The 22,354-nt window shown below is 38.8% G+C and overlaps 2 protein-coding genes across 4 annotated transcripts in view; both read left to right on the forward strand.

The window, feature by feature from the left end:
- Positions 1-447: 447 nt before the first annotated feature.
- On the forward strand, positions 448-10,377 carry prtfdc1b (phosphoribosyl transferase domain containing 1b). Of its 2 annotated transcripts, XM_067605901.1 has the most exons (9): positions 449-667; positions 950-1,056; positions 2,094-2,277; positions 2,855-2,920; positions 5,939-5,956; positions 9,040-9,122; positions 9,350-9,396; positions 9,536-9,612; positions 9,808-10,377. In XM_067605901.1, the coding sequence occupies exons 1-9, from the start codon at positions 620-622 to the stop codon at positions 9,853-9,855; spliced, it is 678 nt and encodes a 225-aa protein (XP_067462002.1). In that variant the 5' UTR covers positions 449-619; the 3' UTR covers positions 9,856-10,377. The 2 variants fall into 2 exon arrangements, with proteins under 2 accessions (XP_067462003.1, XP_067462002.1); XM_067605902.1 differs by lacking the exon at positions 5,939-5,956 and having other exon boundaries at positions 448-667.
- A 1,750-nt stretch (positions 10,378-12,127) lies between these two features.
- arhgap21b (Rho GTPase activating protein 21b) overlaps positions 12,128-22,354 on the forward strand; it is a 39,892-nt gene continuing 29,665 nt past the window's right edge. For both annotated transcript variants that reach the window (XM_067605903.1, XM_067605904.1), the window contains exons 1-4: positions 12,128-12,500; positions 13,440-13,642; positions 21,857-22,039; positions 22,221-22,242. In XM_067605903.1, the coding sequence (XP_067462004.1) occupies positions 13,568-13,642; positions 21,857-22,039; positions 22,221-22,242 (280 nt within the window). In that variant the 5' untranslated portion in view covers positions 12,128-12,500; positions 13,440-13,567. The remainder of the gene's footprint in view (positions 12,501-13,439; positions 13,643-21,856; positions 22,040-22,220; positions 22,243-22,354) is intronic.

Below are 22,354 nucleotides of genomic sequence, written 5' to 3' on the forward strand. Positions count from 1 at the left end.
GTATTTTAAACTAATATAAATATGTATAATTTGTAGGTAGTGGATGTTTTAGTGTTACATCAATGCAACAATCATACTTATACAATATAATATATAGGCGAATAGTTAACTTCACTTTTACTTTTAACACTTAATTTTATGTACTTTAATTTACTTTTAAATGTTGAACACAGGACTTATAATAAAGTACTTTTACATTGTGTCATCGCTACTTTTACTAAAGTAGGTCTCTGAGTACTTCCCTTGTCATTGGATTGTGTGTTAAACCTCCTGACCGACCTCCCCTCGCCTATTGATCATATTATATGTATTGATGAACAGCCACACATTGACAGTGGAGGAGGGGGTTTGGGCGGGGGGGGGGGGGGGGGGGGGGGGGGTCGCCAGTAGCAGACCTGTAGACGTGTGTTGTGTTAGAGCTCCCCTGGCGGCCGCAGCGCTGCACAACACAACACAAAGGGGTGCAAAATGTCCAGTCACCAGAAACAAACTGAAAACATTCCTTCACCCCGATGCTCCTCCTCTCCCCTTCCCTCCCCGCGGTGCCAAATCCTTGTGAAAGCTTGCACCACCACTTTTTCTTGAGACAAGGGGCCTTTTTGTGTCGGCGGAAAACAACATGGCAAACATCGCCGTCCAATCCGAGGGAAGAAGCGGCGGGATTGTGGTAATTAAATAAGAAAAACCGGACAGGGAATGGATATGTTTCTAACAAAAGTTTACTCATTCATTGATGCACACACATACACACATGGGCTTGGTTGCAGCGGGGATCAGATATCTTTGCGCACCTTGTAGATTTATTTCCTTTGGAGCCACATGTGTCTCTGATGTTGCTGAGCCAAGCATGTCTGCAACTTTGTAGCAAGAGTCAAACATCGTTTGTGTGGTTTTACTAGTTACAGGCATAAACTGCAATATATTATTTGTGTTCATCTTTATCTCCCAGATTAACGATGACTGGCCAGGCTACAGTTTAGACTTGTTCAGCTATCCTGCTCACTACTCCGGAGACTTAGACTGTGTCATCGTCCCACATGGCGTTATTATGGACAGGTATACAACACTATATTATTTCTTGCTGCCTAACAAATACTGTGTTGAAGAGCTGCTGCGGGCTACATGAGCTTTCCAGATGTTTCTGCTGGCGTTCCTCAGGTTGCATTAAAGCTATACTACGTGGCTTCTGACAGATAGGAAGATTTAGGGGATGTCAGTTATTCTAGACTTTATGGTGTGATGTGAAACTGTTGAGGTTTTCTTCTATAAAATGACCATCTTTAAGCTACAACGACACAAAATGAAAAATACACACTATATACTGTAATTTTGATACTAGAAAATGTAATCTGATTCTTGATCTTTACTTACTCAGTAATAGTAAATTATGTGTCTTTATGTTTTATTCAGTGAGTACAGTATAGTTTGTTTTAGCAATAGCAATATACAGTATATCACAAATAGAATAGTAACAGCGCAATGACTTGTTCTATTGTTATTCACTGTATCAGACAAAACTAAACATTTGAAGCGGGAATGTAAATGGCAAATTTTAATACTTTTTAATTAAAATTTGCTCAATCATTCATTAGATCCACAGAATTCTGTAAAATGAGAACTATGTGTTCTTCATAAACTAGTTCTTGAGAAAAACTGTGATTTTTTTTTTTTTTTTCAAAAATGCAATGTTAAGACATTGTTTAGGAAGCTATATACATACATATTCACTTGTTCTTTGGTCCATATCCTAATCTTCCATCAACTTTAATTTAAATCTATTAACATTTTTTTTTGATATTCTGCTAATTTGCAAAGAACAAGCAGCACTAAAAACATGGTGGATGTACTGTAAAGGCCACTATGCTGTCCTTGTGATAACAGCTGGAAATTTCTGGAGGGTTGTGTTAGCCTACACACCTGGATCACCCACAACTCTGAGCTAGAAGCCTGTAATACAAGAGTATAGCTTTTATGTAGAGGGAAATGAACATGTAATACTTGCATCATTAGCTCAGAGAGCTCAGTGTCCTTATGTGAATCAAACACGGTGTGAGCTGTCAAAGAAGAAAATTCACTTTTCACATTGTTAACAGAACAGAACGTCTCGCACGAAACATCATGGATGACCTGGGGGACCATGACATTGTGGTGCTGTGCGTGCTGAAAGGAGGCTACCAGTTCTGCGCCGACCTGGTGGACAGGATCAAGGCACTCAGCCGCAATTCCAACCGCACGATCCCCATGAGGGTCCACTTCATCCGCCTTAAGAGCTACCTGGTGAGCCTCTGTCCATTGCGTGATCGAAGGCACTCAGACGCTGACAGTTTGGCTTAAGTAGGGGTGTGGGAGAATGGAAAGGCACTTTTCATGCTTAAGATTATCAGTCATGATGGTTGTGAGTCCCATGACTTAGTCAGAAGATGTGTGAGTTATACTTTATACAACATTATGACAGTGGTATCTTTGTGTAACTTTGCCATGACCGTGCTGTTTTCATGTGGTCATGACAGCCCACGCAAAGGAGAAAAAACCCACAGATTTTGAAACGAGTATTATGCTATCGTGTTGTTCTGTAAAATAAATTTTGACCTGAAATGCATCATTTATTTCAAGTTCAAAGTCGATTCCTGTCCATAAATGTTCCTGTCTCTATGGAAATGATCAATGAAATGCACAATAATGTGGTCTCATCATCAAATTATGTGCTTTACTTTATTGATAGACATTTTATCAGAGTAGCAATCACTTCTTTTAAATGGAGAATGTGTTCACATTTTTCAGTATAGCATATTTTTCACTAGCACTATCACAACAGTGTCTAACAAATATGTCTCTTGGGTTTTTACTTCCACAGAATGATCAGTCAACAGAGGATCTTCACATACTTGGAGCAGAGGATCTGTCTTTTTTAAAAGGAAAGGTAATATTCTCATCATCTTTGAAAACAGCTTATTTATTAAGTCCAGCGAGACATTATAATGAGCTCAGTTTACAATAAGACACACACTCAGACAAGTGGCATGGCAAAGTATTGATGGATGGCAGCCTCAAGAGGGCAGCCTTCCCTCTAATCTGCCTTCTCCCTCTCCATCCTGAGGAAATGGTTGAGTGCTTCTGTAAAGGAGATCGAAGATGGCAGTTTCTGACAAACCCACCAATGATCAGATACCAACTGTTTTCTCTCTTGAGCCACATGTAATTGGTAAAAAGGCCTCTCCTGCTTTATCTCGGTGGAGGCTAAATGTTGCATCAGAGTGTAAATGGGAGGATATGTTGATTGGGTATCACAGAAGATCAGGAGAATGACACAGACTCACACTGCTCATGTGTGTTTCTGTTTATCGTGTTATCACAATCAACTCCTCACTGAACTAGAGTGTGTTTGTGTGTGTGTGTGTGTGTGTGTGTGTGTGTGTGTGTGTGTGTGTGTGTGTGTATCCTGTTACCAAGCTCTGTCAGCGTGTTTAATATTTACTAAAGGGTCTTGATCAGACAGTATAGACCAGTAATTCTCAACCCCTATAAGGGGTTATTAGATTAATTGAAGGGGAAAGGCAAAGGAATTTCTGGGGTTGTAAATAAGAAAAAGCAAAATTCTGTTACACAAAAATGAGCTTTATTTTTCAGACTTTTCTTTCCTATTCAAATGAAACAGTCTGAGAAGAGAAAATCATTCTTTGATTGAACTTCTCACAACTCATAGACATGTTCTTTGTGATGAGGTGCAAGTAGACTTAGCTTTGAATTAAACAGTCACAAACAAAACAGTTTAGGAGCCACTGGTAAAAACAATAATACTGTACTTCTACAGTGTTGCAAAAATGATGGTGAATCATAATCACCTTGAACCCTGGAAATGTAAAAAAAAAACAAAAAAAACAAAAAAAACTAATGTGTCTATTTTGAAAGTAGAACAATCCTTCAGTACAATGTTTTTCAGGAGACGAGGCCCTGTTTGTTTGATACAGCTAGAAAAACAACGTGGAGAAGGCATTGTTTTTGTACTTAGAATTTAAAATGTGTCATGATGTGCACCATAATTTTAGATTCAATCAGATTTACAGGTTGTGTCTGTGTGTTTCTTCAACTAATGAAGACATCAAGAAATTATGCAGTGTGTCTATAAGTGCTGACCTGTCTGCAGCTTGTTTGTATGCACTTTTCATTTGTAGCAATGCTGGCGGCGCGGCCACACGGATGTTGCACAGACTGAAATATCATGAGAAGTATTGGATGGATTGCCATGAAATTATATACAGACATTCATGGTTCCCAGAAGGTGTATCACAATGAATTTTGTGATCTTTTACTTTTTATGCTAGCACCACCATGAAGTAGCCATTTGTGGTTTTGATCAGATAAAATGCCATGACATTTGGTTCAGACATCATGTCCCCCTCAGGAAGAACTGTGATAACGTTGTTGACTTCTCATCTAGCAACGTCATCAGGTCAAAGTTTGAATTTGTGCTATACTTTGATTTATGATCAAATAGCTTTGTGTTTAGTGCTAATTAGAAAATATTAGCATGCTAACAACATGTTAACATTATACCTGCTAAACATTACCATGTTAGCATTGTCATTGTGAGCAATGCTAATGTAAGCATTTAGCTCACGGCACCACTGTGCCTCTAGTGAAGCCTCGTAGAACTGCTGTAGACTGTTAGTCTTGTTTTTCTCTCCGCACATCCGTACATATCTGTGTGTGTGTGTGTTTGTGTAAACAAAGATAAATGACTCAACCTACTACAGAAGTCATAAGTCAGCGAGAGTATTCTGATATGGTAATATAAATCAGCTGATCCGAACACTCACAGTTACACACACCCTTTAACTGAACACACGCTCACACATGTACACACGCACACTAAATCACCCTGTAGCCAGGCGTGGCATAGATGCCTGAAACATGAATAGGATATGATGTAGTAAGCTTGAGTCATTGTCGGCTGCTTTTCTCACAGTATTTTAAGTTTGCTTGTGAAATCCCTGAGCCCCTTGTGATGTACAACTAAATTTAGTCTTCCGTTTGTAACTGAATGCTGCGATGTTTTGCTGGAAGAAGTGAGATGCGTATGTGACAAGGAACACATTACATAGTTAATCCTTCACCTCCCCACAGTAACAGACAGTAGCTTCCTCTTTCTGTATGGGCTTTAATATAAATAATAAGCTTATTCTTTTATATTCCTCCCAGGTTTACCACCGTCTACCTAAATCTGTATGAATAATGAGGCCTAAACAAAGCATGACTGCGTACTTGAGTGAATCCTTTGTTTGAAAAGTAGAGTACACTGCATACATTTGGCAGTTTGTTTTGTTATCTTGACCTAGCTAAGCTGAAGTGAAGCTTGGATTGTGACTCTTAATATAAATAGTGCCCAGTTGTCTCCAGTTGATTAGACAAACATTTGCAGAATTTCAGCAATTTCACTGTGACGTTCAAAGAAGGACTGCAGGAACACAGATTTCCAATCTGGATGAGGCTGACATATTTCTGCTGAATTCATTTCCATGCGTAATAATTGATATCATAAAATGTAATAAAAGTCTTACTGATGTAGTGATTGGTTTAATAAATGTGATTGGGTATGGCTCAGTTGATAACCCATGTTTTAACACTTCTTCCTCCACACGTTTCCAAAACAAGATGCTCATAGATTATGATTTCCTTTTAGAGTTTCCTTTTCAGTTGTTGCAGTATGAGAAAAAACTTGCAGTACAGGTTAATATGTATTCAAAAATAATTTTCACTGTTATTTTTAACTGTAAATGAGTACTGTGTTGCTGTTTAGATAACCATCTGTGTAGCTTTTTTTACATTAGTCTGTGTTATCTTGGAATGTCTGTGTGATTGATCAGAAGATACAGCAGCTTGTTATCGGTTCCTAACCAAGAATACTTGTTTGCTTCCCTCCCCAACATGCTCTCATAAGAACGTACTGATTGTTGAGGTAAGTCAACCATGTTTTTTTGCTTCTTTATTTTTCCTCTTCATCAAATAGGCCTATTGTATTTCTTGCAGTTGTTGGCTATCCAGGTCAAGAGGAGCTATTTAAAGTTTTCTTTCCTTTTCAGAACCTGAGTTCAACATGTGGGAAACTTTTTAATTAGCTGCCCTACATTTGAGAAATCTTTGAGAACTGTTTTTCAAACATTATCCCACGGTAAACTTTCTCTTGTTAGCAGCACAATAATTGAGTCCTGTAATGGGGATAGGTGCACTGTGAAGAAATGACATTTGCAGTCAAGAAATCGTTTTGGTTATTCAGTGATGACTGCTTACTTTATATAGACATGATTTAACATTTTGAAACTGCAGTCTTTAGTCAATGCTCAGACATCTTTGAATAAGCCCTTATAGTCAATGAATTACTGCAACTACTATTGCAAAGTAATGGCATTTTTACTATTGCAGTATTTCAAATTAATCTTTTTTTTTGACTATTTGTGATTTATTTGATTCTTAAGTATCACAAGTGTCTTTTAGATATTGCAGTTTTTAAAAGGATAGGAAGGAAATTAACACATTTAAAGCTGCTCTAATCAATATTTTTATTTTAACAATGGATGAAATGACCATGTATAATAGAGAAGTTGTCACTCATAGTGGCAAACCCACAGAGAATTATCATCTGACGTGGTTCACCTCAGCTCAACAGGGCTTTGATGCATCTTTGGGCTCATTGTTTTGGTATTATGACCTTCATCTTTACTGTTATGGTTCGCTCTCGCCAACGTTGTTTCCAGCAGCAGGTGGCCATTTTCAGTAAAACTCTGATGAACCCACGGTACACTTATAAACTGTAGAAAAATAATGGACGTAGCCACTGTGACGTCACCCATTGGTTTGTGGACTCATTTTGAAGCCTTGAGTTTGGCACTTTGACCATTGCCATCTTGGATTTTTGGAGCCAGAAGCGATGAGAAATGACAATATTTGGATGAGAGGGTGGATCTGAACCTAATGCTAGCTGCTAGCTTGGTTAGCATGGTGAGTTTACAGTCTATGCTTAACTGTGATAATGCTAACCAATTTTCTCTAGCGAAAAACAGACTTAAAATGGGAAAAAACTGAACATCTGACTCGTTAGAGGGTCTTTTAGTACAACCAAATGCGGAGTGAGACTTTTTTAGGCAATCAAAATGTTACAATTAACCTTCATGAACTGAAAACACACTGAAATAGCGACAGCTATGGCTATGCTTATAATCTGTGGTTATATGGTAGTGATTTGTCAATCACAACACAGCCATGCCCTAAACATACCCTGCTTTATCGTCAAATTTAAATTAAATGAGACCATAATTTACAAAATGAATATCATGCTGTATTGAAGATCACATGAAGGTAGCGATTGAGACCATAAACACATTACGAAACGGTTTACTGAGGTAATAAATCAAGTGAGAACAAGGGTCATTTCAGACTTCTTTTTGGAGCCAGTACAGTACACTACCTGCCCAACACGTGACTACAAACAAACAACAGTGACTAACTGGTCTGATCCTTTAGCAGGTAAAGAGCCAGATATTGCCTTCAGGAGTTGGTGGAAACCAAAACAGAGCTAAAAGGAGAGTAAATATTGGATTTCCATTGATCCGGTGACTGAGACATGACTCCAAAGTAATGCTGAAGTTAAATGGTAATGGTAAATGGACTGTACTTACATAGTGCCTTTCTAGTCTTCCAACCACTCAAAGCGCTTTTACACTACAAATCACATTCACCCATTCATACGCTGAATGGGTACAGGGGCTACCATGCAAGGTCCCAGCCTGCCCATTAGAGGAAACTAACCATTCACACACACAGCACAGCAATTTGGGGTTAAGTATCTTGCCCAAGGACACATCGGCATGTGGACTGGGGGAGCCGGGAATCGAACCGCCGATCTTCCGATTAGCGTATGACCCGCTCTACCTCCTGAGCCACAGCTGCTCAGTGTTTGCTGGATGTGTAAATAGGCAACCGTTTGCTAACATGTCAGCCAAATCAACTTTATAAGGTGATAATATGTCAACGTTGTCTTTACAGCTTGGTGTGCTGCCTCCAATTGGCCATAAAATCAATTAATACAGGTTTAGTTACTGTGATTGAGTAACATTTTCATGTACCTGTACTTTTTAATTTCTGCTTTCAGCTGTATTACTTTTGATGGGAGTAGTAAGCTTATCTATGCTTAAATGGGCCAGAGCTACACATCACAGTCTGGATGATATGCCATTTAGCTGTTTGTTTTCTTTTCCTCACTGACAATATGTGGAAAAAGCTTTTGCATATGAAACATTTTAAAAATACAGTCTTCAGTTAGGGGAGCAGCACTGTATTTCAGAGGGATATAAAGTAGAGTGTATTGATACTGCAATAGATAGGATACATGACTAACTGGTTCTTCAGTGTTGGTCATATGTAATGCAAATTTGCAGGTAATTTAAAGTACTTTACATAAGGCAAAAATACACACAGTAGAACAACATTCAAAATCAAAACGAAAACCAAAATTAAAAAGTAGAATAAAATGTTCTTTTGATTTTTTTTTTCACCTATTCATACTTTTTGAGTAATATTCAAGTCAAAAAATTGCATTTCTACTTGAGTAACAGGTCACTCCAGTGCTCTTTTCACCTGTATTTACCCTCCGCTCAGTCTAGTCACTATTGAAAAATGTTGAGTGTAAGTGTGTATAGGCAATCCACTCTATATGTAGGGCATGTTGACATACATTTACATGACAAAGATGACAAAGCATACTTCAGCGACTACATTCGACCACTACTACCCCTCATCCTAATGCGAGAGGTCAGATGTGTTTTTGTGACAACATCACATGTTGATTTTTAAATTCTCTTTTTCAGTAAAAGTCAGTTTTTTTTTAGAGAATGCTCGTTCTATAACTGGTAATATGGGTACAGTGTGACCAACTTCTTCATTTTCACTTGAATCACACTGTGAAATGAATCTATTTTTGACTGAATTTCCTCATTAGCAATATCAGGCCTTCTCAACCCAGTTTTTCTATCTTACATTTCACAGGCCATAGTAGGCACCGGAAAAACAATGAAGACTCTCCTGAAGCATGTTGAAGCCTTCAGGCCCAAAATGATCAAAGTAGCAGGGTAAGTTATGGCTGTATGGCCCACTAAACAAAACCAGCCCAGTTGAACTGCTTTGTGAATCACTGAATTTCCGCCTTCCAGTCTAGACAGTGATAGAGACAAAAAAAGAATAAGTGTCGCAGGTTTCAGGTGGTACGGTTTTAAAATTAATTCTGCCCCTTGACAACCTATGCGACAGGTAGGAGGGGATATTCTATGCTAACGTCTGCTTTCATTTTTTCCCCCAGATTGCTTGTGAAGAGAGTGCCACATAACACAGCATGCCTCCCCGACTGTATGTATCTGACCAACCCTGTTATGTGTTTATGAGTCAGTTATTCCGTCACATTTAAAACAGTTGAAGCTTGTTAGTCAGTGAGTCAGTGGTCTATGGTAAAACTTGCAGTTAATGTTCCTCTTGTCTTTGATTTCAGATGTTGGCTTTGAGATACCCAATCGTTTTGTGGTTGGATATGCCTTAGACTACAATGAGTATTTTAGAGACTTGAATGTAAGTGAGCACCTTTTTTGTGATTCGAGACAACAGTGATCCTGTTTACGAGGAAGTGCTCACGATAAGAGTCTGTTAACACTGCCTGTCATGCAATACGTCATTTTAAAGTAATGTACTGTAAGGATTATGGTAGATGTTTAACTTGCCCATATTCTCCAATCTGACTTTGTTGTTTGTCCTCCTTTTTTTCAGCATATCTGTGTGATCAGCGAAAGTGGGAAGACAAAATATAAGATTTAAATGAAGGACGGCAAAAGAGGCGACTGTCACACACATGTCATCTCACAGCAAGCCTGAAAATTTTTCTTGGGATGCCATTCACTTACAGCTGCTATCGTGATATTTGATCTCTAGCATCCCTGTTTTGTTATAACATTCCTTCTATGAAACGTTTTTTCACAGTAGACAGACATTTAACTGATAATCTTAGCAAACAAGCACGTTTTCACCATGTTTTAAAGTTGCAACTTAATTCATGTTTACAGATTCTGATTAAATATTTAATGCTAGGATCCTGCTGCTTTTTGCTTTAGTTTCTATCTAATGCAAATGCTCCTTGTATGCAATGTAAGGGACGTGATAATCATGATCTGTGTGACTGTGATGAGGAAACTCAATTTTAGCTTCTTCTGTACGTTGCCTTTACTAATGTTTCAAAGTAGTTCTGTAAACGCTGAGAGCAATAACTACCTCTTTTTGGTTTTTCAGTGTTTGAGGTGCAGCAGAGTAGTAATTTAACATACAATAAAGTATTTTTTAACATTTCTGTGTTCTAGTGTAATGTGTCACTACACTATTAACATTTTTTAAATGATTTTATAAATGTATTTTCAAATGTTTATAAAAACTGTTTAAAGTGGTGTCCTGGTGGAGCTCATGAGATACAAAAATCTTGTGTACCTCACATGTTTTTCTTAGGCTGGTGATATACAAAGGAGGACTCTGATCAAAACGTCTTGTTGAATGTTGTGTTTTAATAACTTTGTTTTATACAGTCCTTACAGTGTATGTTTTATGGTATTAAACTGGTGTTTTGTTTTTTTTTTTGTTTTTTTACTGATGATCGTAATGTTACAGAAAACTGACTCCTTCATGGACTCGTCAGTTTCCCCTCCCTAAACTTTTTGTCAACTGCTTGTGTCTTTTTGATTCCAAGACTGACCAAAACTGCATCCTGAAACATGGCGAACTTGGTAAACATCAGGTTGCCATTCATGAATGAAAAAATAGGTTACCCACAAAAGAACTAGTAAAAGGAACAAAAAGGAGTCCATTGTGTTGAACTGCTGTGTTCCTACACCTGACATATGACTCCCGGTCTTTAAGCAGGGAACGCCAAGCGCTACAACAAGACCGTTTTTCTGTTGGTACTGAGGTCTGCTGGGAATTACATTGAATTGACTGTCTGACCTTTTAACAGAATTTAGGTCTGAGGATAACATCTTGGTGAAGCAGTCAAATAGTATGAAACAAATATCCTTGTGGAAGAAGTATTCAGATCCTTTACTTAAGTAAAAAGCACAGAGGTATTAGTAGAAAAATGTACTTAAAGTATCAAAAGTAGTAGTAGTATGTAGTAGAAAAATGTGAATGTTGAATTGATTATTACTGATGCTTGAATGTGTAAATAGCATTTTACTGTCGTAGCTGGTTAAGGCTAAGCTTGTTTTAGCTATTAGTGTTAGTGTGTCATTTTATAGCTGATATGTTTATGTAAAAATCTGCTAACTTGCTGTTAAATAGATGCAGTGGAGTAAAAAGTACAATATTTTCCCCCTGAAATGGAGTAGACGTATGCCAAAAATGTAAAAAAAAAAACATCAAAATAGTACTTAAATACTTGAGTGTTTGTGTAGATATTTAAACATTTTTTGTGGGAGTAGTTAAAGATGTTTTGTCTGAAATTGGCCAAAAATTGTTAAGTTATTTAGCAGGTTTATATCCACAGTAAAGCCACTGGAAGTAGAACTGGCTGGACAGGACAGCTTTGTGAAAGTCTCCTCCCTAAACTGACCTCTGCAACAAAAGCTGCCAATCCCAAGAACAGGTGGCCCCTTATGTTGGGAGAGGAATAAAAGGGACATTTGTCAGGGCCCCGAGAATTTGAGCACTTTTTTAAGTCTCCGGCTTCATTTAGTGTGTAGTAAAGGGAGTGTCCGCTTTTTTTTAAACATTTAATTTGAATTATCTGCTAATGGCAGCACGATGAGAGCAAAGATTATTTGCTGTGTGGAATGTGTGAACTCACATTCCTCATCCACTGCCATCCACATGCCAGCCCTGCTCGACCTCACTTTGAACCAGGACATGTGACTCCTCGTCCAAGCCTTGTTGTTTAAATTAAATGAAAACGGACAGCATTGTGAAAAGCAGTAACTGAACTGTGGACTTAATGAACAGCGTGTGAGTGTTTCCTATAATTTCCCCCTGAGAGAGAGAGAGAGAGAGAGAGAGGGGAAGAGAGAGTGACTGCTTGGTCTCTCTCGGCTGGGTTGAACTCCGTTGGCTGGAACGGTTGAAAAACACAACCTTTTAGCAGCGCAGCGGTGTCTTTTTGTAAGCTCGCACGGGATTGGTCCGATCAAATACTACGCCGCTTCTGATTGGCTCAGAGTGTCCTGTTGACCGAAGGTGGACTCCCAGAGAGTTGGAAACGCTGGAAGCAAAAAAAAAAAAAAATTCCAGCTACAGAGCTGCACCATGCGCCTCCCCTGAGTGGGGTTGGAATAATCACCGGGAAGCCGTTTGTACTCAAAATATATTAAATTATGACAACGCCTGACCATCTTGGAGCTCCCACGCTATGGTTTTACTTCGTCTCCTCGCTTTCATGGACAACCGCCGCCGCCGTTGCCCGCCTGTAATGACGCTTCTCAACTACACAGGTAACTTTGTTCAAACTCCAGCCGTTAGCATGGATGCTAACCGCAGCGCTAGCAGCCTGTTGCCGCAGTTGGTTTTTGACTGTTGCCTTTTTTGTACCTACTTTACAAGCTTTACAGGTAGCGTTCTCAAAGTATGTATCGTGGAAAATGGCTACAGCGTCTCATATCGATATTTTTGTGGTGCTGTTTTATTAAAAGTAACAAAGGAGAAGCTACTTTAGTTGGTCGTTTGAGAACAACAGCCCGACACGCTCTGTTCGTGCCTCCTTTGACCATCGATCTCCACAAAAAATCCAAATTCACCTTCTTTAAATCACGAAACCGATGTTATTAGTAATAAGATATAGGGAGTATAACGTACTTAAGTGATTTATACCTATAACCTCGGTTTTATGGGTTTCTTGTAACTTAATTTCAAGTATGACGGACATTTATTTCGCCCTGCCTCCCGTCTGTATTCACTTGTTGCTGGCCATTCATTATGCAGTGTTGACTATCCACGTTGTTGTGCTTCAAGCTGATGACAACAAGCCTTAATAGTTTCTGCATGAATAATGTGGTGATGATGTTGTTTGCTATCACACCACTGTCTTCAGCTTGTCTACGAAACTTAAGGTGGTAACTTAGTTAATTAAGTGTACTTTTTTTGCCCAGCATCCCGGTCTAAAGCTTTATAAAATCAAGATATAAAAACATCAGGTAGAAAATTGCGTTAGGCTAAGGGCTGTTGCATAATGTTGATTGTCCAGAATTAGGTAGGGATGGTCCACTATTATGTGCGTTAAACAACTGAGTTATTGCCTCATGTTGTTTTACAGCCCTTTGAGCAATGTGAGAAGTCATACCTGAGCCATTAATTCACAAATCCGCCTTTGATTTTAAACAAATCTAAACGCATTAATAACCCAAGTTTTTTCATCCCCTCTCTCTCTCAAACAGATGGATTAAGAAATCAAGCAAGAATGAAGGTGTGAATTGGACCGACCGGAACATATTACATTGCATCCTGCTGGAGATACCTTTTCGATGTGGGCGTTCACAGATAACAGGATTTTAAGTGAAGTTGAATGATGGCATCACGTTGGGTTCCTTCTTGTGAAGATGATGAGAGACAACAAGCAAGATCCTCTTTCTGTAGTGAGGTAAATACGACACAAGCCAAACCTCAGACTTTGTATCTTAGACAATGGTCTTCATAAAATAATGAATTAAATTATTCAAATGGTGATCATAAAAGTTATCTCTGTTTTGGGCAGCTGATTCAGTGGTTGTAGTGTCTTCACTCTGTTCAGTTTGGTGTGGGGGAGTAATGGGCTTGACACTTTGGCCCAGCTGCTTGTGCATGTAACAGCTCCTTTCAGATTGTTTTCTTCTTTACCTCACCAAAGCTTCCCTATTTTGGTTTGGTTTTGATTGTTACAGACATTTGTGTGGAGACATGTCACAAGTTTTTCTGAGGGTTTTTTTTTTGTCGTTGTTGCAGATGAAGAGAACAAAAGACAGGTTTTGCTTTCAGAATAGTTTTTAACGTGATTTGACATTTTAATCAAAGTCATCTCTGGTGGAAGTGGGAGGAGACAATATTTAGCGTTGAAGCAGTTTATTCAAGCTGTCTTTCAGATTTTTAAGCTGTGACCCCTCTAATACCAGACAGGACACCATCTGCTCCTCTGAAAGCTTGTCGTCTGAATGAAGACCTTCATGGTAAAATAGGTAGCAACCCATACTCTTTGAAATGGAAGGACACCTATTTATAGAAACTGTAGTTTTCTTTCATTTCCCGTACCAACTTTAATCTAATATTCAGCTCCTCATTTAAGCTTCCCTGCCTCCGTGTGAAAAGTCTGTAAATGAGGGATGTAAAGCTCCTCATGTTGTCACTTCTAACAGGCTAGATGTGCTGAATTTGATCTTACATCAGTTGAACAGATCACAGAGGAGCAAAGTATCCCTCAACAAGATATTAAAGAAATTAGCCAATAACAGGCTCAGTGTTATTAGATTTCTTTTTAATCTAGTCAGTTGTGTGTTTTTTCAGAGCCTTGAAAATGATATTTGGGGAAGTCTAAGAGCATAAAACAAAAATAAGAACACTGCACAATGATATTTAAACATAGCAAACAAGGATAACCTGTAATGCTGTAAAAACAACACACACTGGAGCCCATTCAAAGGTCATACTGCAGAAACATCTTGTATTGCATCCCTGTCTTTTTCACTGTCACGGCAACCCCCCTCTCCCCACCCAAAAAAGGTGATGTGCTTAATGTCTTAACTTCTTAATGAATTGAATTAAACAAATTTAATTCTTATGCTTAAAATGTACATGTCTCCTCAGAAACTCCTGGTTATAAACAGGTGCCAGTATTTATTTTATAAAATGTTGCTAAATTAGTCAAATTTTCAGTGATACACCCTGTTGCATTTTATAAAATCTTTAACATACATATGAAACATGTTTTAGAAGTTGTTTTGCTACAAACGTCAGTATAGTGTGAAGGAAAACCTCAGTTCAGCCAGTCGAAATCCCTCTTTTAGCAGTCCCTCTAATAAGGCTACCACACAAACCAATTCATGTGCTAATTTTGAGCCGGAAACCCCCTGGAGTTTCTGGTCCTGGGATTTTCGGGAAATGATGACACTTTGGATTTGCAGATTTAAGAATTCTCCTATCTGTTTTTTAATCTCTTTTTTAAACGTGTCTCTGCAATAAAGCAACTTGTGATGGTCTTAGTTTATGGGAACTGGTCAAAAGATTTTGATGGTAAATGGGTGTGCCTTTTGTTTTCATTCAGAGAAAGCATGGCCCTGATGGTGTTGTAAATAAGCAGCTGGGATTAAAAGAAGCGGATGGGTCACGGTCCCAGACATATTGAAAGCCATTTAGAGATCCTCAGCAATTGCCTTTAAAAATGAGTGGAACAGATGTTGATATATCACTGAAAAATATTTAGTAGTATTAAGAGAATGTATCTATCTGTTTTTGTTTATCTATTTAAAAAAAACAGACGTATTTGACTTAATAGTAAGGGTCTGTCTGTTTGCTTGTGTTATCTTCCACTGGTAGCTACTTTCAAATGCTTGTAAGACAACACATACACATCCTCTGACTACTGCACCAGTCATGCAGTTTTGATTTTGATCTTTGGCCTGCTAGTTAGTACTTGTGTATGATAGCCGAAATTTGGGCTGAAAATAACCTGATATCTTGATGGAGGAATAATTAAATAATTATCAGTTAATCCAAGTTCAATGTGTGGCTTCTGCTGGTGGTTTTAATTATTTCCTCCCTTTTTACACTGGAGCGTTTGTCTGCTTTATCAACTGAATAGTGCATGGTATTCAAACACTGCAGCTGAATGCTGAATCCAGATTTCAGACAGAGTGGGCTTCACGTCTCCTTCCTCTACTTAGATTCCTCTGGTCAGATGTTGAGTTTGTAAAGCAGATCTTGCTCATTGGTCTGTTTTTTTTGTCTGAAATGTCTGTGGTAGTCTTTTCTATATTAGCTGAAGGTCCCATTTGTGTCAAACCATATCAGTGTTTCATGAGTCGTCTTTTTCATGATTCATAATACCTGCTCGTCAGCTTGTTATACCTCAGTAGAATGACAGAAATGAGAGTGGAGTGAAATAGATTATTGTTTTGGATGATGAAGCATGATCCATATTTAGCTCTGTAGGGGGCTATTGACAAACAGACCCGCCCCTGTCCCCATAATCTTGGCCTCATTAAAGCTCAGTGTTTATCTCATTTAGACTGGCTGCCTTTTACAGAACCCTCTGCGCAGGCATTGTATGGCTAACTGATGGTAATCGGAAGGGAAAATTGACCATCAATTGGATAGAAGAAGTCTGTTACTTCCTGTTGCCTTATGGTCGTGTCTGCAGTGTCTCAGGGGAAAAGACAGGGATAGGATATGTGGTTCAGTTTTTCCTCATCGCATTTTCTGTGTAGTAAAAACATCCATGTCATCTTGGATGGAAAAGCCTGGGTACATTTTCTATGTTTTCTTAATAGCTCACCTATGAGTTTGAATGCTGAATCACCAGGGATGCATAAAACAGAAAGTGATATTTTAGAAAGCTAGCAGATGTTTCCTTTTGTCAGAAATGCTGCTCATTAAATCAATTCCTTACAGTTTAAATGACTGTTTAGAGACATGTGGTGCTGGAAAAAACAATGTCTTTGGTCAAAAATCATTGTAAAACATTTTCTTACAAGCTAAACATATTTTTGTATTTACCACGTTTTGTTAAAAAGTAAGCTTTAACTGCACAGCTTTGACAAAGCTTTGGAGAAAAATAACTACTATCAGCTGTTTTAGAAACTCCTCTCCTCAGGAAACCAAAGACATCAGTGATTTCATCCCATGGATGAGAGCGGGATGCATAAGCAGTCCAGTCTCATTGCTAAATGCAGCTGTGGGAAGTTGAATTGTCACTGTAGCACTAATTGCTATAGGCAATAGGCCCTTTTTTGCATTTTAAAAAAAGGATTTAGACTTACTCAAGGATGATGCACAGCCTTCATCATTCTTCATTCATTCAGTGTTACTATCTCCAGCAGATGTGGTGTGTCTACCATATGTTTTATGCTTTTGCTTCTGGGTTGTTTTTCCTGGGTATTCTGGGAAATGTGGAAAAGCATAGTGAAAAAAGGATAATTAGATGATCGGTTTATATGCTGAACCACAGTTTAGCTCTCTCTATTTGCCTGTGACGGACCCTGTTTGGATGGGCAGTTCGTGGGGCACCTCTCTGTCCAGTACATACCACCACAAAGTACGACCTCAAAAATGGCTGCAGTACTGAATTATGTTTATTTTACACATTATAATTTTATATTATGAGTGCCACAAGGGTAATATGTCTGGGCTAATGGATTAGATTGCATTATATTGGACATATGTTCATATCATTGTGTCCATTCACTGCATTCATTTAGGTCTACTGCCTGTAACAACATTTATGAAACACAAACTATGAATGCAAACATCAATTTTAGTATGAAATTTGTTTTTTGTCTAACTTTGGTTTTAAAAAAAAAAAAGTCAGTTTCCTGCTGTTACAGAACCACTGATTATGCTTAAAAATATATCTTTAACATTTCATTTCATGTCAGAAGTATTGTAACATTGTAATATTGTAATGAAAGAGTGGCGGCATCGTAGAGTGACATCCTGAATGAATAGTAGCCCACAGGACTGTTCTGTGTCCCATATGTGTGTTAGAACTAGAAGTGTGGCGTGCACAAAGCAAACCACGTGTCCTCATAGGCTGAGTAATAATAATCTTAACCTTGTCCTACACTACAAGGCCGGAACGCCCAGGGCTCACCACTGGCCCCCTGTATCATTATCTTCGGCTTTTCACAGTTAAGTGCTTGGTTTGGACGGGATGTGGTGTAGAATTTAGCAGCCCACAGAGAACTAGGTTTCTTCACATTTTAAAGGGCTGTGTGTACTTGTGTGATGTTTTCAGAGCTGATGTCATGCGGTGCTTGTAATGTGTCATGTGGTGATGTCAGCAGAGGTTTTTAAACACACAGGCCATGTGGCTTGGTTTTATAATATTTGTTGAAAATGAACAGGGTGGAAATTCCAGTTTATTTTTCTGTGTGTACATAGCCTCCACATGTCTACCTCCGTGGTGTATTTTTGTGTAAACAACTGTCCATGTAAAGTTATTCCCCTAAAATGTCTGATGTTAGTGGGTGGTACTGCCCACTAATCTCTCTGGTAGGGGAACCTCTTATGTAGTCACGTTACAATCACTCTGAAAATGACCACATGTACAGTACTCTGGGTTTAGCGCGTCACTTGTACACTCATACAAACAATGGACTATTTGTTGGCAAGAACAGTCTTTTAAAGATCATTAGAGTTATTTTATGCTCATTGCGTACAGATAATGTTTAACAGATAACGTGTTCAAGGCAGCCTCAATCTAAATGACTCAGAGTCTGGGCTGGTTGCCATAGCTCCGTCAACATGACTGTACTGTTACATATGTAAGAAAATGTCTTACAGTATTGTCTGTAGCCCTCCATGGCAGGTCATTGTGGTTGTATGTAGTAGCTATGCATGTTGAGGAGAAGAAACAGTAAAAAAAAAAAAAAAACAGCCACTGACAGTGTTGAACTGATGCCATTATGTGTTCATTTGATGTGTTTAAAGGATACGGCTCAATAAATCCCAGGAAAAGACCAAAACCAACAGTTTGTTAGTCTTTCCAGCCTCTCTCTTGCTCACAGCCCCAAGCCAGTTCATTCATTGGATTCTTTAAATGTGGGTCACGAATATGTACTTTCACTTTTAAAAAAGGCTTATAAACTTCCTAAAACCGCAGGGTGTGGTAGTTTTTAAGCAAATCTAACTAAAACGGGAGTAAACAGTGTATTGTATTTGGTGCTCCAGTGAGTAATTATGTGCAGCAGGACGGTGTATGTAGGTTGACTCAAAATAAACAACAGTTTCATTTTCATTGTAATGGTGGAACATGTGCAACAGTTGATGTGTTAATAGTTTATTGGAAAACAATAGAGGTATATGACACAGAGGATTAGGCTATTTCAGGCATTTGCTACACAGGCAGTACTTGTCAGATGGATGAATTTATTGTTGGTTGTGGTGTTTTTCATGGGATTTGTTGGCAATAAGAAAAATATAAACCACCAGACTAACCAGGATCTGGTGGTTTGCTACTGCCCTGAGACACAGGCCTGGTCACTGCTCAGATCCAAGAGATATCCAGCAGGAGAACAAATGCCTACTGAAAACTCTGTCCCAGCTGCCTCACCCAGTGCAAATATCAGTCTGGCATTCTGGTGATTCATAAATGGGTGAGAGGCATTCATTTATGGGCTGTAGAGAGTAGGTGTGTATCTTAATGCTGTTCTTTGTAGCCCACTTTTTGTCAAGTAATCTTATAATTTTCTCCCCTTATTTGGATTACCTTTTCTTGTCCCAGTTAAGCATTATTAATCTAAAAACCAAATGAATAAACGTAAATGAATCTGGTCTTATCAGGTTTATACTGGAGGTCTGACTCTGTTCCCTCTTCTTAATAATAGCTGTATTTTTGATTAAGTAAGGGGAACCCATGTGGGAAATGCGGGTCTGGAATTTATTGACCTGGAATGTCACGACAGTATTAACTATGCAAGTGGCTATGATAACACTGCTTGGCATGTGTCTGTCAGGAGGCCCACACCCCCTTCTGTTGTCCACATCTAGAGATCAGAGGGCTGGAAATTGCCCCGTGCACTGGCGGCTAAATAAGATCCAGTAAACTGAGATTGGCTTGCCCTGGAGACGGGAAAGGAGCAATGCAAGCATTTCAAACATCCAGTTGATCTATTGTCATATCACCACAAGCGCCTCTACGGTTATAGATTTGAATGTTTGTGTGTTTGTGGTGTGAAAGCACCCAGTGCTCATACAGACGCTGACTTCAACTTGGAAGTGCTGCTATCAGAGAACAGCCAAAGCTTGGTTATACACGGTAAAACCTGTTTTGCTAGTTTCATCAAAATACATGGGTGTCAGCTGCACCTGCAGCACTGTTTCCCAGCCAGCCACAATAGTGGTGTGGGTCCTTACACACATGTTTGAACTCCTTTTATATACTGTATGCTCAACAGCTCAGGTTGCCACTTAAAAAACGCTTTGTTTCAAGTGGTTTTTGTTACTACCTCTTTCAGAAATATATAGTTTAAAACCAGAAGACTTTGTTGTTGAGAAGCAGTAAAACTCTCTGCAAAGACACACTGAAACATGCTTTAACTTGGTTCTTTACTCCAGGCACACATTATATTGCTAATGGGCTACTGAGCACAAGACTGAATTTTCATTCTGTGACATGCTCAGAGCAACTGGACAAAACAAGTGAAATGTTAGTAGTTTGCCCTCCTTGACTAAGAAATTTGAGATGTGCTGCCTTTTTATACTTTTGGAGCATGCTCACTGTTGATCTTTGTTTGTTTTTTGAAATGTGGTCTGGCTCATTCACTACTTCCAGCTGTGTCAAGTGGGAGTGCTGCTCAGATTTATTCCAATCAAAATATACAGATCAGATGTACAGAATTTGTATTTTTAGTTTTGCAGTTGCATTGACTAAAAGTAGACAAACCTTGTGATTTTTTTGTTTATCATAGTTCAGTACTGGTTGTGTTAATATATTCAGGTAATTCATTCCAATTACCAGACATTTTACTCAACATATCTGCCCAGGCAGAGATAGCGTGAATGCAAGCTCATCAAATTCCTGACATTGTGGGGGAAAGTCTATGTTTCAGGGAGGGAGGGGGAGGGTTTGTTTGAGACAGGATGAGGAAAAAAACATTTTTTTTCATGTGGAAATACAGGACTTTTTGAACAGAGGAATTCCTGAAAGTTGGACTGGAACTGAGAATATGATATGGGAAGAACTGAGTAAAAGGGGGGTGTTGTTGAACACATGATACCACAAAGGTGTGAGGCTATAAATAGCCAGTAAACACAGGGGTGGATGTCCAAAGCCCTGAAGCCTGACATGCTCTACTCTCCAGCTGTGAAAATGGGACACCGTAACACTGGATAGCTAGTAATGTTTTTCAAGAGCCCAACTTCAATGACCCTGTCCAACTTCATGAATGACTGACACTTATTGTTTATATATAGTAACCCCACTAAATATTAACTTATGTAAATTGCACATAAACGTAGACTTTTACTTTTTGTTTTATTCTTCCCCTAGATTTCATGTACTTTTTCAAAGAGACTCGGTTGTTTCAATTTGATGAATGCCACCCGATTATGAGAAGGAGCTCTTTGGTGAACATAACTGCCAATTTGATAATTAAGGCTACCTGTTCCACTCCATTTTAGGGCAAGTTTCATTCTCAAAAATGTTACCCGAGAGTAAAAAGAGGAACAAAAAGTGCAAAGTGCTGTTGGAAATCAGTAAATGAAAGTGCTGTTGGAAATCAGTAAATGAAAACCTTGCTACATTTAGAGTGCCAGTAGTTGCATTAGGCGACCCTAAACCATTATAAAATGCAAAACAGATGTGTCATCAGTGCCGCACTGTGACAGAAATAAAGAGGGAATGGTTTGACATGCAGTTAGATACAGTTTTCTTAAATTACTCGTACGCGCCATTAAGAACAAATGAGTGGCTCTTACATGAAAGTGGTTTTGGATTCAAGCACAGTTATTTTACAACATTTGCACTTTATGAATTTCAGAATCATAGCCACATTTTCAGCAGAAATCTATCGGATCTCTTCCTGAATGTAAAAGTTAAAAAAAAAAAAAAGGCTACGTGATTTCTAAAAAAAAACCAACTTCTTCCTCCACTTTTCTCTTTGTGTAGAATGACTCTCCTGAGTGGAGAAGCTTGGCGGATTCTCCTGCAGCACAGTACCCAACAGAGGAGGAGCCGTTCTCATGGCCGAGACCTAAAACCGTGCATCTGCGCCGCACTTCTCAAGGGTTCGGCTTCACCCTGCGGCACTTTATTGTGTACCCACCGGAGTCAACTTCACACTGCTTCCCGGTATGTATGAGAATTGTATTTATTATTAAATTTGTCAGAAACTTTCATGAGTTTCATCCACCTTAGTATTGTTCGCCTATCATGTAAGATAACACTGAGTCAACAAAAAGTCTGATAGCCAAGTGCTAAATTCTGTGACCGTGAGCAACAAAGTCACTTGAACATTTCTCTGTTTTTACAGGAGGAAGATCATGGCCGCAGAGGTAAGCAGAAATTTTGGCTGTTCCTCTTCATGCCCGCCCTTCAGCACTGCTGAGTCAGGGCAGTGCCTCTGACTTCTAATGACTCTTAATCCATCCACTCTTTGGCTCTTTT

The sequence above is a fragment of the Thunnus thynnus genome, chromosome 12 (assembly GCF_963924715.1).
Source record: "Thunnus thynnus chromosome 12, fThuThy2.1, whole genome shotgun sequence".
NCBI lineage: Eukaryota > Metazoa > Chordata > Actinopteri > Scombriformes > Scombridae > Thunnus > Thunnus thynnus.